We start from the raw sequence: 16,480 nt of genomic DNA, 5'->3' as shown, positions 1-16,480 counted from the left end.
TCGCACCAAGTCCCGTTCGCCCATCACCCCTGTGCTCGCTGACCTACATTGGCTCCCGGTTAAGCAACGCCTCGATTTTAAAATTCTCATCCTTGTTTTCAAATCCCTCCATGGCCTCACCCCTTCCTATCTCTGTAATCTCCTCCAGCCCCACAACCCCCCGAGATATCTACACTCCTCTAATTCTGCCCTCTTGAACATCCCTGATTATAATCGCTCCACCATTGGTGGCCGTGCCTTCTGTTGCCTGGGCCCTAAGCTCTGGAATTCCTCACTAAACCTCTCCACCTCGCTACCTCTTTTAAGACGCTCCTTAAAACCTACTTCTTGTCACCTGCCCTAATTATGCGGCTGGCTGTCAATTTTTTTTTGTCTTAGAATACTCCTGTGAAGCACCTTGGGACATTTTACTACGTTAAAGGCGCTATATAAATACAAGTTGTTGCATTCTGCCTTGTCCTGCAAACAGAGAAGATTTGTTCAGATGTTGGAGCTTTGAAGAGGACATGTGCAGACGCTGGCGTGCTTAACCTTCATCCCTACACGTGTGAGACACACTGAGTACAGTTGAAAAAAGAATATACGTCATTGGCTGTAAGGCACTTGGGATGTCCCGAGGTTGCGAAAGTGTGCTATATAAATGCAAGTTCTTTTTTTATGCCTTTATTGACGGCTTCAACTGATGTTTTTCTTCCTTATCACCAAATTTCACTCCCTAAAACCTGTCAAAGTGCATTGCCATCATGCCCTGGACTAAAGCACCTGGGATTACAGGTGCTATCTTTACAGATTTCCATTTGCATCTAGCTCGCTGAATTCCCTCGGTGAAGTAAAAGCGAGTGAGCACTTTCCCATTCCAGTCGGACCTGGGAGGTTAGCAGGATAGGGAGAAAACCTCAGCTGTCTCCACTCCTTAACGAATTAGCACAATTGGCAGCCTTCAGACCGGCACTGTCTTATTGCAACTGTAGGAAGGAGGGGAGAGAGAGAGAGAGAGAGAACAAAACATGAACAACGTCGGCTCCTTTAACTTTACTCCCGAAATCCTGAACCAGTTGCTGGAGTTTTATAACCTCTCCCGCGAGAAATTCATCCAGACTTACAAACTGCAGCCGCTGATCTACACCCCCGAGTTGCCTTTCGCCGCCAGGGTAACTTTCGTGGCGATCTACTGCATGCTCTTCCTGCTTGGCTTCTTTGGAAACAGTCTGGTGCTGTGTGTTGTGAGACGGGCGAAGAGGTCGCCGCGAACGGTTACCAGTGTCTTCGTCTGCTCCCTGGCAGTCAGCGACCTGCTCATCACCTTCGTCTGCATCCCATTCACCCTGCTGCAGAACATCTCCTCGGAGTGGATTGGGGGTGAGTCTCTCTCACACACACACTCACTCACTATTCCTTTTACTGCTTTGTATTTAATCCAATATAACTCTCTAAACAGGGATCTGGGACTACAAAATAGGACAGCGTAAACGCTGATATTATTATTGCAAATCATTTGTATATTGAGTGATTGCACTTCTTTAAGTGACACTCTTAAGCATTTCTTGTAACACACATAACTATAACTTGCATTTATATAGCGTCCTTAACGCCCCAAGGAGCCCCCAGAGACTTAACTAAAAAGTTAAGGAAGTTTTTTTTACTACATCAGTGTAAGTTTACGAACCATTCCTAGATCCCCACACATGCTGAGAATCGCCAATTTATATCCCCATATATATATAATACTTTCAAAAGCGATTTTTGTTTTTAATTTCCTCTTTCCTGTGCTAATATTTTTTAACTGTTTCTGCTTATTTTCTTTTTCTTTTAACTCATTCACGAAACATTTAATTCTGTGGAACAGAACTTTAGCCACAGCGAGCGTTTCAATTCCACATACTACAGCGGTCTCAGGTCTGGGGTGGCAGGCTGTAACTAGTGAGGTACCGCAGGGATCAGTGCTTGGGCCCCAGCTATTCACAATATATATCAATGATGATTTGGATGAGGGAACCAAATGTAAAATTTCCAAGTTTGCTGACGACAAGAAACTAGGTGGGATTGTGAGTTGTGAGGAGGATGCAAAGAGGCTTCAAGGCGATTTAGACAAGTTGAGTGAGTGGGCAAATACATGGCAGATGCAGTATAACGTGGATAAATGTGAAGTTATCCACTTCAGTAGGAAAAACAGAAAGGCAGCGTATTATTTAAATGGTGATAGATTGGGAAATGCTGATGTACAAAGGGACCTGGGTGCCCTTGTACATCAGTCACTGAAAGCAGGTGCAACAAGCAGTTAGGAAGGCAAATGGTATGTTGGCCTTCATTGCAAGAGGATTTGAGTACAGGAGCAAGGATGTCTTACTACAGTTATACAGGGCCTTGGTGAGACTACACCTGGAGTACTGTGTGCAGTTTTGGTCTCCTTACCTAAGAAAGGATATACTTGCCATAGAGGGAGTGCAGCGAAGGTTCACCAGCCTGATTCCTGGGATGGCAGGACTGTGATGAAATAACTCTGTGTTCTGGATTGTCTGTTGTACTTGTTAATGTCTGTAATGTTTTACAGGTGTAACCACTAATGTTCCTCCCTAGCTCCGCCTTTATGGATCCTCCTGATTGGTGTGAGTCTTATTTATAAGAGCTGGGTTTTACTCATAAGGGCTGGGTCAGTGATGAATGATGGTTGCCCTGTGTTAACTTGATGTTCTGTTCTGACTTCATCAAAGCCCTGAGTTTGAAGCCTTGACCTGGACAGAGAGTCAAGGCAGGGACTGGGCCTGCTCATTCTCAGCCTTGCTGTCTGTGGAGAAGGTGAAGGAGAAGCCGAGTGGGAAGTGGTGGTCTCCTTGAGATCGACCAGCCTGCAAGCCACCACTACCACTACCACCAACTTCAACTACTGAGGTGCCTGGAGAGGGAGGAAAGAGGAGGAGAGGAGGTAGGGGAAGGCCAACTTCATCATCAACCAGAGGAGAGGCCCTTCCCATCACTGCCTCCCCAAATTGGCCTCCTTTTCAGGAGAGGGAGAGAGGGGAGAAACAACCACTGACCAACCTTTTGGAAGGAGGGAAGAATAAGAACCTCTACAGGTGGGTGTTATTAGGTGCACTCTCCTAAAGACAGGAGGAAAGAAGACAGAAGGCCGGAACACCAAGGGGTGTCTGTGTGTGTGTGTGTGGCTCTTGTAAAACACTAGGCCACACACACCACTATTAAAACACCCCTTCCACTGCCTGACCTGGGACAGCTTGAGCTGCCTAGGCGAAGTCAATCAACCCATTTAAGACCTGGTGTAAAGGACTGAGCCTGGGCATTCTCCAGCTTTCCCGGGTGAAGACATCTTCTCCCCCCACCGGAAGACCAACAACAGACTTTATTTTTCCATCGGAGAGTGCACCCCTGCCGACACCCACCCACCATCCTGAGTGACGACCCTGTCCTTGCGGCCTCCCTCCTTCCCAACCCCCCCCTCTCTCTCTCTCTCTCTTCGTCTCTCTTTGCCTCTCTCTCTGAGGCACCTCTATTTTATATACATTAATTGCCACTTGAGCAGAGGGGAGAAGGCCCCTCTCCCAATTTTAGTTAATAAGGGGAGAGGTGTGCCTTCAATTTAACAGCTCCCTCTGCTCAAGAGAAGACACTAATTAACCTGAGGCCATTAACACTTTCAGGCCTGTGACTTGGGGTGAGTGTGGCTCTTTTAAAAAAAAACAACCATAATGGCGACTACTTCATCGCTGGTGACGGGGTCAGCAAGGTCATATGCGGCGGTGGCAGCCACAGCCACAGCCACGACTGCTCCCACTGCTTCTGCTGCCCCATCACCTTTCACTTTAATAACTAAAAAGCTTGGGGTGAAGAGCTACACTCACCCCCACATGACTATTGAGGCCTGCGTAAAAGCCATGGCTGGGGTTGTCGGCCCCTCAGCCATCGTCGCGGCCTCAAAAATGTACGGGAAGGCTGTGTTCTTCCTGGGGTCGGAGCGGGCGGTGTCCCTGGCCGTCGCCAAGGGGCTCACCGTGGGCGGGACCTTCCTGCCGGTGGATCCTCTCGAGGCCACCGCGCGGAGGATCGTTATTTCCAACGTCCCGCCCTATATTCCTGGTGAGCTCCTCCTCCCCCACTTACGCCATCTTGGGGAGGTGAGGTCGGGGATCACGCCTATCCCGCTCGGCTGCCGGGAAGCCAGCCTTCGGCACGTCTTCTCCTTCCGGCGCCAGCTCTTTATTCAGCTGGCGCGGGAGGAGGACACTGACTGGGCTTTCGTCGTCCTCCACGAGGGGACCGCCTATCGCGCCTTTTGGACGGCGGACGGTGTGCGGTGCCACGCCTGCAAGGAGGTGGGGCACATCAGGAAAAACTGCCCCGCCTCCAAGGCCGCCGGATCGTCTGGTGCGGCCAAGGTGGGCGCCGCCGCTGCTCCTCTCCCCGGGTCTGGCCGCGCCCCCCAAACAACCGATGCGCGGTCGTCGTCGGAGGCCGATGCCATCAAGGCCTCCGGCGGGGGGGAGGGAGTGCGTCCGGGCAGAAAGAAGGCGCGGAGAAAAGCCAAACACCTTAGGGTGGGTCCCCCCGGGGAGGGCGAACCCTTGAACCTGGAGCCCCTGACACCCGCGCTCCTCGCGGAGTTGGTCGGGGCAGACGAGGGCGGGAGGGATCTCGTGCTCGAGCCTGTGGTCGCGACCGCCGTGGCGGAAACGTCAATACCTGCGGCCGGGCTCGGGCTCGAGGAACCTGACAAACCTGCTCCACTGGAGGGAGCAGAGGAGGAGGCCTCTGGAGACATGGAGGTCTCCCTCGCTCCCTCCGTGCTAAAAAGAAGGCGCGACCCCCTAGAAGAGGAGGAGGACTGGGAGGAGGAAGGTCCCTCCGACCTGGGGGAGTCGTCGCCCGCCGCGGGTACTGCGCCCCCCCCCCCTGCTGTCATCATCACCGGCGATCGGCAGGGGTCGCCTGTCCCTCGGGAGGCTGAGGCAGATGTGTCTGTCCAGCACATGCCTCCCGGGGATGGGGATGAGACCCTGCTCGTGGGGGGGGTCGCAGAACAACCCGCGGCAGAAATTGATATTCTTTCGGTGCCGTTACCCCTCGCCGGGTCGGGCGGCCTGGGGTCTGGGTCGGGCGAGCTCGAGGAAAATGAGCTCGCCCAATGAGAGCCGGACATTCCCCAGGGGCTGTTCGACCTGGTCGGGGTGTTAGTCCAGTACACCCCATCCGCTGGGTCGGAGGCTGGTGGCGAGGAGGTGGAAGGCCCCCTGACTGTGTCTGCGGCGCCGGACGTCCTGGAGGAATTTCAATTTGTTTTCTCCCCAATTTCTCCGGGCGTTCTGGCGTCTGAGGTGCAGGGGGACTCCGAACCGCCGCCGTCTTCTGGCCCGGCGCCCCCGGAAGAGCCCAGGGAGGAATCCTCTGCCACCGATCCTGGGGGTGGGATCCGGGCAGAGGCGGGGCCGGCCGATGCGGCCGAGCCGTTCGCTGCGCACTGCGCGACGGACGGGTCGGCCGCTGGTGGCGACCCCCCGGAGGAGGACGGGGACTCGGTGATGGGCGCGGAGGACGAGTTGGATTCCATCGCCGACGAGGCGATGGATGACCTCGTGCCCCTTGCCGAGTCTCCCCTCATTCCCGTCAGGGAACTCCGGGATTTTATGGCCGCGTGCCAGGGTCGTCAAAACAAGACCCAGCTGGCCCTCGCCAGGTGGTCGGAGCTGGCGCTGCTCATCGGGTCGGTCCGCGCTGCCGTCAAGATCATGGGCGCAGACGCGGACGTGAGCCCGCTCGAGCTGCGTCGGCTCAGGTTGTTCCTCACTGGGCTGCTGAGGGAGTGGCGGTCGACTAGCGGCTGCGCTCCCTCCTCCCATTAGGTGTAGGTAGAGGTTGCACTATGCTTCTGATATGAAGATAACCATAGCCAGCCTCAACATCAACGGCAGCAGGGAGGCTCGCCACAGATTTAATAACCTTTCAGTCCTTTGGGACTGGAAGTATGCGGTGTGCTTCCTGCAAGAAACCCACAGCGTTCCGGGAGACGAGGCCACGTGGCTCCTGGAGTGGCAAGGAGGGGTCAGCATGAGTCACCTCTCCAACGTTTCCAGCGGGGTGGCTATCTTGCTGGCCCCGCATTTTCAGCCGGAGATCTTGGGGGTCAAGGAGCACGTGCCGGGCCGCTTGCTCCAGGTCACTGTTCACCTGGGGGGCGTGCCGCTCCATCTAGTGAATGTGTACACCCCTCAGGCCGGTGCGCAGCAAGTGCGCTTCTGGGCTCCATCGACGTGGGCGAGTGCGTCATCCTCGGGGGGGGATTTTAACTGCACCCTCGAGGCGAGGGACCGTCCGGGTCCCCTGCGATGCCCGGCGGTGATGGAGAAGTTGAGGAACCTGGTCGGGTCCTTCGACTTGGTGGACGTCTGGCGAAATCTCCATCCCGACTCCAGCGCCTTCACTTACGTGGGGCCTGGAGGAGGAAGGTCCAGAATCGACCGCCTTTACATTTCCCGGGTGTACGTCTCCTGCGTTCCGGCGGCTCCCATGCGGCCAGTGCCGTGCACGGACCACCACCTGGTGTGGGCGGAGCTCGTTCCGCTGCGCGCGCGGTGGGGGTCCGCGTACTGGCATTTTAACAACCTGCTGCTGGAGGACGCGCGGTTCCGGGATTCGTTTCATCGGTTTTGGGCCGACTGGAGAAGGAAGCAGGGGGGCTTCCCCTCCTTGAGGCTATGGTGGGACGTGGGCAAGGCTCACATCCGTCTCTTCTGTCAGGAGTACGCGAAGCGGTCGACCAAGAGGCGGGAGGCCCGGGTCGGGCGGTTGGAGGAGGAGGTGCTCGACCTGGAGTCCCGTCTCGGTCAAGTCGTCGAGGACCCGGCCCTGCGGAAGGTGTACGAAGAGAAGAAGGGCGCGCTGAAGGACCTGCAGCTCGTCGGGTCCTGAGGCGCGTATGTGAGGTCGCGGATCCAGATCCTGCGGGACCTGGACCGCGGCTCCCCCTTCTTCTACTCGCTGGAAAAAAGATGGGGGGTCCGTAAGCAGCTCTTGGGGCTGCTGGCCGACGACGGATCTCTGGTCTCGGATCCGGAGGGAATCAGCGCGGAGGCCCGCACCTATTACAGGGCTCTGTTCTCTCCGGATCCGTCCAGCGAGGATGCGCGCAGAGTTTTGTGGGAGGACCTGCCGAAGGTCGGCCTGGAGGGCGCCGAAAAATTGGACGCTCCTCTGAGTCTGGAGGAGCTGACCGGCGCCCTCCGCCAGCTCTCCAGGGGAAAGTCCCCGGGGCTGGACGGGCTGACCGTGGAGTTCCACAGGGCGTTCTAGGACGTCTTGGGGGGCAACTACGCGCGGGTCCTGGGGGAAAGTTTGGCGACCGGGGAGATGCCCCTCTCTTGGCGCAGGGTGGTTATTGTCCTGCTGCCTAAGAAGGGCGATCTCCGCCTCCTTAAGAACTGGCGCCCGGTCTCCCTCCTCAGCACGGACTATAAAATTTTTGCCAGGGCCATGTCTGCTCGCCTTGGCGCCGTGCTGGCCCACATGATCCACCCCGACCAGTCCTACACGGTCCCGGGCCGAACTATCCACGATAACATCCATCTGGTCCGGGACCTGATCCACCATTCCCAGAGGGCTGGTCTGTCGGTCGCCTTCCTTTCCCTGGATCAGGAGAAGGCGTTCGACAGGGTGGATCACGAGTATCTCTTCGGGACTCTGCGCGCATTTGGGTTCGGGACGCATTTTGTCGCCCGGATCCGTCTTCTGTACGCTGCCGCAAAGTGTCTGATTAAAGTTAACGGGTCCTTGACGGCGCCCCTTCGCTTCGGGAGGGGGGTGTGTCAGGGATGCCCCATGTCCGGTCAGTTATACACCCTTTGCGTAGAGCCTTTCCTGCGCCTCTTGCGGAAGAGGTTGGCGGGACTGGCTCTGCAAGGGTCGGGCATGGAGGGGGTCCTCTCGGCTTACGCCGATGACGTGCTCCTCATGGTCACGGATCCCGCTGACTTGCGGAGGATGCGGGAATGCCAGCAGATTTACTCGGACGCATCCTCCGCCAAGATCAACTGGGAGAAATGTTCCGGACTCCTGGTGGGTCAGTGGCGGGTGGACTCCCTGCCGGAGGAGTTCAGGCCCTTCGCCTGGAGCACCACGCACCTCCTCTACTTGGGAGTCTACCTTAGACCTGCCGAGGACGCCTGGCCGGCGAACTGGCAAGAGTTGGAGGCCAAAGTCACCACTCACTTAGGACGCTGGACAGGACTGCTCCGAGTGTTGTCCTACAGGGGTCGAGCGCTGGTCGTAAACCGGCTGGTGGCCGCCATGTTGTGGTACCGGTTGGTCACTTTGATCCTCCCCCTGCGTTTGTCGCCAAGATGCATAAGAAGCTCATCGACTTCTTCTGGGGCAAAAGGAAGCACTGGGTCTCTGCCGTGGTTCTGAGTCTCCTGCTTAGGGAGGGCGGTCAGGCGCTGGTGTGCCTTCGCACCCAGGCTGCGACTTTCCGTCTTCAGACGTTGCAGAGATACCTGTACGTCGAGAATCCTCCGAGATGGTGTGCGCTGGCGACGTATTTTTTTCCGCCAGCTGCACGGCCTCAATTACGACATGCAGCTCCTGTTTGTGAAAGTGGGCGGCACGCGTGCCAGCCTGCGGGAGCTGCCTGTCCTCTACCAGGAACTGCTATGGGTTTGGAACTACGTCGCTTCCAGGCACAGCTCTCCCCTGTCAGGAATGGCGGCTATCCTTCGGGAGCCACTGCTCAGGAATCTGCACCTCCACGTCCGTGGGTTCGGGTGGCTGGCGGAGCGCAGGGCTGTGCCTGGCAAGGTGGCGAGAGTCGGGGACCTGCTCGATGGCGGAGGAGCGGGCTGGATGGCGCCGGAGGAGTTGGCGCGGCGCATGTCTTGGGCCAACGTCCAGCTCGCGGTCAATGCCATCGAGTCGATGAAAGCGACACTGCGCCCCGGCGCCACAAGGTGTATCGAGGCGGCTCAAATGCGTGGGGCGATCCCGCCTGAGCTTTCCCCCGTTCGGACGGAATTCCTCATCGGCGCCCGGCCCCGAAACTCCCCTCGGGAGCCGGCGCCTCACAACTTGAGCCGTCTCGAGGAAATACCCTCCGTGCCTTTTCATTCCGCACGGAGGTATTTCCTGTACGGGCTGCTCCTGCACACTCTCCACTTTGCCATCTTCGCCTGCCGTCCGGACACGCCTTGGCGTGCCGTTTTGCCTTCCGGCGGAGGCGGAGGTCCCCAATGGAGGGCTCTCTATGCGGGAGTCTTCCCTTGTTCTATTGGGGACTTGGCCTGGAGGGTGTTGCACGGAGCAGTCCCGTGCAATATATTTTTAAGTAGGTTCACGGACTCCCAGGCCGCCTGTCTTTTCTGCGGCCTGGAGGAGTCCGTGTTTCATATATACACGGAGTGTGAGAGGTTGCAGCCCCTCTTCCATTATTTGAAGGGGCTGCTCCTCGATTTTTGGTTGCACTTCAGTCCCACGCTCTTGATCTACGGTCACCCGGTGCGGAGGGGAGTGGGCAGGTTGGAGGACCTCCTTGTGGGTCTGTTCCTGGGCCTGGCTAAAAAAGCCATCAATTGGTCCAGGCAGCGGGCGGTTGAGGGGGTCGTCCAGCCAGATTGCCTCCCTCTCTTCCGCGGCAATGTTCGCGCCCGGGTGGCCCTGGAGATGGAGCACGCAGTGTCCGCCGGCTCGCTCGAGTACTTCCGCGACCGGTGGGCACCGGGGGGGACTGGAGTGCATAATTGATTTGGACAACCAAATTTTAATTTGATTTGTTAAGGTTTATTTAAAGTTTAATTAGTTACAGTCTATTTGTTTATGTTTGGTTCAACCAAAAGAGCGCCTTTATGGATCCTCCTGATTGGTGTGAGTCTTATATATAAGAGCTGGGTTTTACTCATAAGGGCTGGGTCGGTGATGAATGATGGTTGCCCTGTGTTAACTTGATGCCATGATTCTTACTTTAGTTTTAAGTTTTAACCTCATGGATTCAGGCAGTTATTTGGCACATCAAGGACTGTCATATGAGGAGAGATTGGGTCGACTAGGCCTATATTCACTAGAGTTTAGAAGAATGAGAGGGGACCTCATTGAAACGTATAAAATTCTGACAGGGCTAGACAGACTGGATGCAGGGAGGATGTTTCCCCTGGCTGGGGGGTCTAGAACGAGGGGTCACAGTCTCAGGATACAGGGTAGGACATTTAGGACTGAGATGAGGAGAAATTTCTTCACTCAGGGTGGTGAACCTGTGGAATTCTCTACCACAGAAGGCTGTGTAGGCCAAATCACTGAATATATTTAAGAAGGAGATAAATAGATTTCTAGACACAAAGGGCATCAAGGGGTATGGGGAGAGAGTGGGAATATGGTATTGAGATAGAGGATCAGCCATGATCATATTGAATGGCAGAGCAGGCTCAAAGGGCCGAATGGCCTACTCCTGCTCCTATTTTTCTATGTTTCTATGTCTTCTGGGATACATCATTCAACTGATTCCACTCAGAAGGTTGTGGGTTCAAAGTCCCACTCCAGAGACTTGAGCACAAAAATCCAGGCTGACACTCCAGTACAGTGCTGAGGGAGTGCTGCACTGTCAGAGGTGCCGTCTTTTGGATGAGATGTTAAACCGAGGCCCCGTCTGCCCTCTCAGGTGGATGTAAAAGATCCCACGGCACTATATCGAAAAAGAGCAGGTGAGTAATCCCTGGTGCCTTGGCCAATATTTATCCCTCAATCAACATCACAAAAATTATCATATTGCTGTTTGTGGGACCTAGCTTTGTGCAAATTGGCTGCCATGTTTCCTACATTATAACAGTGAATACACTTCAAAAGTACTTCATTGGCTGTAAGCGCTTTGAGACATCCCAAGGTCATGGAAGGCGCTATAGAAATGCAAGTCTTTCTTTTTTATGACACCTTTATTTGTTGCCGACAGAGATCTGACCACAGTAAACAACCTTTGCATTACCACAGACTTAGTTCTGTCCTTCCTGGGTTTGCTTAAAAAATCCTTTTTGAGTATCTCCACTCGCCTAGGGGGATTGCTTTACCTACAAGATCTCCGATCTTTAGGGGTTCACCTCCATGCCTTGCGAGATATGGGGCTACATACTCTTCTAATATATTCATTGTTCAAATATTCAAGGAACAATTTTATCACTTCTATTGCCATATGGTTCTTATCAAATCAGAGCTGGCCTGTCACCAATTCAATGTTCAATTACTGATCTTAGCTCCTACCTGGCTCGCCAATTTGTTGGATAATCCCTTCTTTGTCCTTTAAACAGATTCATACAACTAGAGACAGTAATATGTTTTAAAATTCCCTTCATTAATTATTGACAAAACTTGAATCTTAAACACCCTTACCAGATATACAGAGTAGCACACCTCAGCCCTGCATCCAAAAACCTAGTGTGCGTAGATTTTAATAAGAGATCTCCAAGCCTGTTCACACTGTAGGGTCTTGAATGCAGCATTCGTTCCCTCTTTTATTTAACTAAGTAAAACATGGCGTCTGTATTATTCCCTTTTGGTTTATGGTTCTCTTCCTGCTGAATGCACCCTACCTTATGTTTTACAGTCACCCATTTCTTTCAAATAGTTTGCCAAACAGAGGAAAGGCCTCATACCCTTTTCACACCAAACTGTTCCTTTCTACTGTTGTTCTCCTAAACATCTGTTGTAAAACAGCCTTTCATGCATGCACTCATACTACCCCCTGCCGGGATAAAAGCCTGTGGGGGCAAAATTCCCATCGATAGCACCTCTGGCGAGAGGTGCAAATGGCTTTTCGTCCCCCCAAGGTACTAACGCCTCCCACAAAATTCCGCGGGAGGTTAGTGCTACCGGGTATCACCCCAATCTTCTGCACGCGGAGATCATGATGCCATCTCCAGGCGCAGCACCCCGGTAGCGCCTCGGGAGACAAATCCCCCCTCATGCCCCGCAGCAGCGACAGGCGATGTTACCGACTGCTGCAGGGGTCGTGAGCAGTGAGGCCGGCCGCTCGCGGGGTGCAACTTAAAGGCATGGTGAACGGCTGACATGAAAAAAATCGGCAATCTAAAAAAAAAATTCTGAGTACTGGACACAGGCCGAGTGTCGCGATCGGTCATCTCACGCGGCACTCCCGCACCCCGATGCACCAGCAGATGCCATATTTTAAGAATCTATGTCATTTTTGTCATAATGGAGAAATTTGGCATTCCACAAATAGAAAATTAGCTTTTCAGGGCCAGAGAGGTTGTTCAGCAATAATTATGACTTAGTACGCCGTTAAAATCCCAGTTACACCTCATTCAACAAGGCTTAACTTTTTCAGGATTTTTTACAGTGAGATTAAAGCATAAAAAGTGGAAGTTCACATCAGTTCAAGTGATTTTTAAGATTTCCATCTACGAGGACTTCAGCAGCGCACCTTGATGAGGAACGGGGAATCACTGACAGCAACTTCTGGATTTCCACGTTTAACTGCGCATGTGTGGACACCAGAAGTTGCCGTCAGTTTCAGAGTAATGACGAGCGCTGACATCTTCACCATCGTTACATTGCAACATCCGGGCCAGTGTTTTGTCTCTATTAAAAACAAAAGCAATGTAAAAACGTATCGATATTCTTACAGTATGTGACATGCAGCAGATAGATCACACAACGGGTTACGATGACGCCACAAACATGACGCGTGAAACATCCCATAAACTGGTTTTTGGCTCCAAGTTCTCGCAGGGAGTCAAGACTGGAGTTACATTCATCTCAGGTGCCGTATTCATCATTCCTTTTAAATTGTGGGATAGATCTTCCTTTGAAAGGGATTACGTTTTCTTAACAAGCAGAAGATGTTTTCCACAGCTAACACGAGGAATATACATTTCACATGTTAATATGGGTTACACAACAACAACAACAACTTGCACTTATATAGCACCTTTATTGTAGTAAGATGTCCCAAGACGCGTCACAGGCTCGTTATCAAACAAAATTTGACATCCTTTTTTCAGTTATCCCTATGTATATTAAGATAAGAAACTCACCATACAAATAATTTGAAATGCTTCAGTCCATTGCTAGATAGACCCCGAGGAGGACTTGAACAGTCTTTACATGAAGCTCCTTGGGAGTGTGGTCGATTGACCGAAAATCCATTGCTGGGGTGTGGGATTTCTTCCATTTGTGGCAACCGGTATCAAGTAAGTAGTGTCAGGAGTACATTGCCACAGATGCTGCTCCCGCAATGTGTATTTAGCCTGAACATCAGAAGATTTCACTTCCCCTAGTCAAGCATCTTTGTAGCTTGCTTGACTTGTAAGATTGACAAATAGTACCGTTATGTATGGTCTGAGTTGTGAATCAATGCTGATTCGGAAGTGTGTTGAAGCCGTCTAATTTTAAATGTAAATTCCAAGTGGAGTTTCAAGAATAAAGATAAAGAACCCAGAACAATGTGATGCGTTAGAACATGTTGGCCCAGATATTCCGATCGCAGGCCTCCCGCGGCGGAGGACAGCGATCTGGAAAAATCTGCGCCCTTACCTGAGGGCTCCCAGGACGCGCACAATTCTGGTGTTGGGCCTCTCCAAACTCCAAGTGTGCAGGGCCCAGGTATCCCAGAGGCGAAGGTAGTTCGCAGCATCCCTGGGATCACGTGGGCCATGGGGAGCCAATCACAGAAGGGAATCTCCATTCATACACTTGACAGGAAGACCTGTCAAATATATGAATGGAGATCACCCCCACAACATAGTAAAACTTTAAATAAATTTTAAAAATCACATTTTTTTAAATGACTTGAAATTACAATAAATTATTTTAAACAAAAATTTAAATTTTTGAAAAAAATAATTAAAGTTTTTTACGGGGCTAAAAATAAATGTACCTTTTTAAAAGTATTTTTAAATGATAAATCAGTGAAAAAATTGTTTTTTTAAAAACTTTTTTCAACTCTTATCCTGGCAAAAGCAGGCCTTACGCTTGCTTTTACTAGGCGCAAGAGCTTTCTTGACAGATCGGAAATGCCGGTTTCCAGCGCATGCGCAGTGCATGCCTGAAACCGGCATTTCCGATGTCCCTACGGCTGAGTACACAGCGCGTACCCGCCCGTAGGGATCGGAATATCCGGCCTGTTACTTCTTTAGACTGTTATAAAATAATAGTTACATTATTAGTCACAGTTCAACAATCAAGCAATTTCCACTAATACAAAAGCAAAATACTACCGATTCTGGAAATCTGAAATAGAAATAGAAAATGCAGGAAATACTCAGCAGGCCAGGCAGCATCTCTGGAGAGAGAAACAGAGTTAACGTTTTAGGTCAATGACCTTTCGTCAGAACTGGAAGAAGTTAGAGATGTAATTGGTTTTAAGCAAGTGCAGGGGCTGGGAACGGGGGAGGGGAGGAAAGAACAAGAGGGAAAGTTTAATGAAGCTCAGTGTAAACTCGAGGAACAGCACCTCGCCTTTCGATTAGGCACTTTACAGCCTTCTGGACTCAACACTGAGTTCAACAATTTCAGATCAGAACCTCGGCCCCATTTTTTCGGACAGCAGCTGTTGGTAATGATTATGCTGTGTTCATTTACATCTCCTCTAGATCCATCTTTTGTTTCTTTTCTTGTCCCTTTACCATCCCCTTTTGCCTCACACCATCATCCCTTTCATCATTTAATCTCTCCTGCCTTCCACCCTAGCACAGACCTTCCCTTTTGTTCTTTCCTCCCCGCCCCCCTTTCCCTGCCCCTGCACTTGCTTAAAACCTGTTACATCTCCTAACTTTTTCCAGTTCCGATGACAGGTCATCGGTCTGAAACGTTAACTCTGTTTCTCTCTCGCTCCACAGATGCTGTCTGACCGGCTGAGCGTTTCCAGCGTTTTCTCTTTTTACTTAAGCAATTTTCACTGGTTAGTCGGTAAATTGTTGGCACAAATTTAAAGTGAAAAGCACCTTTAGGAGAAACGTTTGTACGCAGAGTGTTGTTAGAACATGGAATTCTAAAATAGGAACGGTGGTGGGAGCTGAATCCATAATGGCCCAGAAATTCGGGTCGGGGGCTTCCCGTGGGTGCAAGCCCCCGACCTGCACTTACCTACCGCGCCGGCCGTTGAGCTGTGGGCCCGCGTGGGATTCCGATCCTAGGCCTCCTCCAACTGCCGGCGCGCAGTGCTTGCGTATCCCAGGGGCGCAGTTAGTTCGATGCATCCCCTGGGATCACGTGAGCCATGGAGAGCCAATGGTAGCAGGGAATGCTTCATTCATAAGTTTGACAGGAAGAGCTGTCAAACCTATAAATACTATAAGCCCCAAAACATCACTCAAACTTCAAATAAATTTTTAAAAAAACATCACTTTTTTAAAATAACCATAAATTACATAAAATAACTATTTTAAACAATAATTTAAATTTTTGAAAAAATTAATTGCATTTTCTAACGGGGCTAAAAATAAACTTACCTTTCTTTAATGTATTTAAAAATAATAAACCTGTGGAAAAAATGTTTTAATTTTAATTAATTCACCACTTACCTTGTTAAAAGCAGGTCTTCCGCCTGCTTTTTACATGTGTAACTCCTGGAGACTTACCCTCCCGGAGAAACCTGCAAAAAAAATGTAAGTTCCAGGTGCACGCGCTGCCTCTCCGGTGCACGCGTTTGACTTCTGAACGCCTTCCTTTAAGGGAACGTAAGTTCGGGTTTCCCACGCATGCGCAGTGCATGCACGAAACCGGCACTTCCGTTGGGCCTACGGGTGAGTACCCCATGCATATTCACCCGTGGAGACCCGAATTTCTGGGCCAATAGCTTTTAAAAGGGGAGTACATAAATATTTGAAAAGGGAAAAAACAATGAGAAGGGAGGAGTAATGGGACTGAGTGTATAGCTGTTTTAAACACCAGCGCAAATAGTGTGGGTTGCCTGTGTCATTTTGTTAGTGTCTTGCTCGTTGTCTTGAGTTTTATCACTTGCCATTGATTCAGCTGATGAGTTGACCGCTACAAATGTCAAGTCAAAGCTCCCAGCTGATTCAGATATCTTCCCTTAGCCGTTAGCTTCTCCAAACTGCATTTCCACTACAGGTTCAGAATGCTGCAAGTCTTTGCACAAGTCCCCATCCAGTCTGACCTCATTACCTCTCCCACCATTGACAGATCGCTTCTGTCATCTCCACTTCACCTACCATCTATTCCATCAACATGGGTGCTCTTTATACTTTCTCATCTTTGTCCTCAGAATCCCACCACGATTAGCCCCGACACCAGCAGCACCAGGCACACCAGCAGCACCAACAACAACCAACACCAACCTTCTCCGCAATCAGCTGATGCTGCACAGGACACAGGGCATCAGCACCTGACCATATTGCTGCCCGGGAGGCCAGAGATGGCTTCACCATGGCCAGATTTACTTCACTTGACGCTGTATACCCTGGCTGCCACATGATGCGCCAGGTTGGCACCACCCCACACCAACACCATAAAGCATCCCTAC

General features: G+C 51.6%; 1 protein-coding gene across 1 annotated transcript in view; it reads left to right on the top strand.

Annotated features, from left to right (window-relative positions):
- Window positions 1-1,007: 1,007 nt before the first annotated feature.
- LOC147098525 (pyroglutamylated RF-amide peptide receptor-like) overlaps window positions 1,008-16,480 on the top strand; it is an 81,106-nt gene continuing 65,633 nt past the window's right edge. The window contains exon 1 of the mRNA XM_085969986.1: window positions 1,008-1,359. Coding sequence (XP_085826112.1) covers window positions 1,008-1,359 — 352 coding nt within the window. The remainder of the gene's footprint in view (window positions 1,360-16,480) is intronic.

This window comes from Somniosus microcephalus, chromosome 29, assembly GCF_052327205.1.
Source record: "Somniosus microcephalus isolate GS21.2 chromosome 29, FLI_Smic_1.0, whole genome shotgun sequence".
NCBI classification, from domain to species: Eukaryota; Metazoa; Chordata; class Chondrichthyes; order Squaliformes; family Somniosidae; genus Somniosus; species Somniosus microcephalus.
The sequence above is the reverse complement of the archived record's forward strand: the minus strand, read 5'-3'. Positions and strand labels throughout refer to the sequence as shown.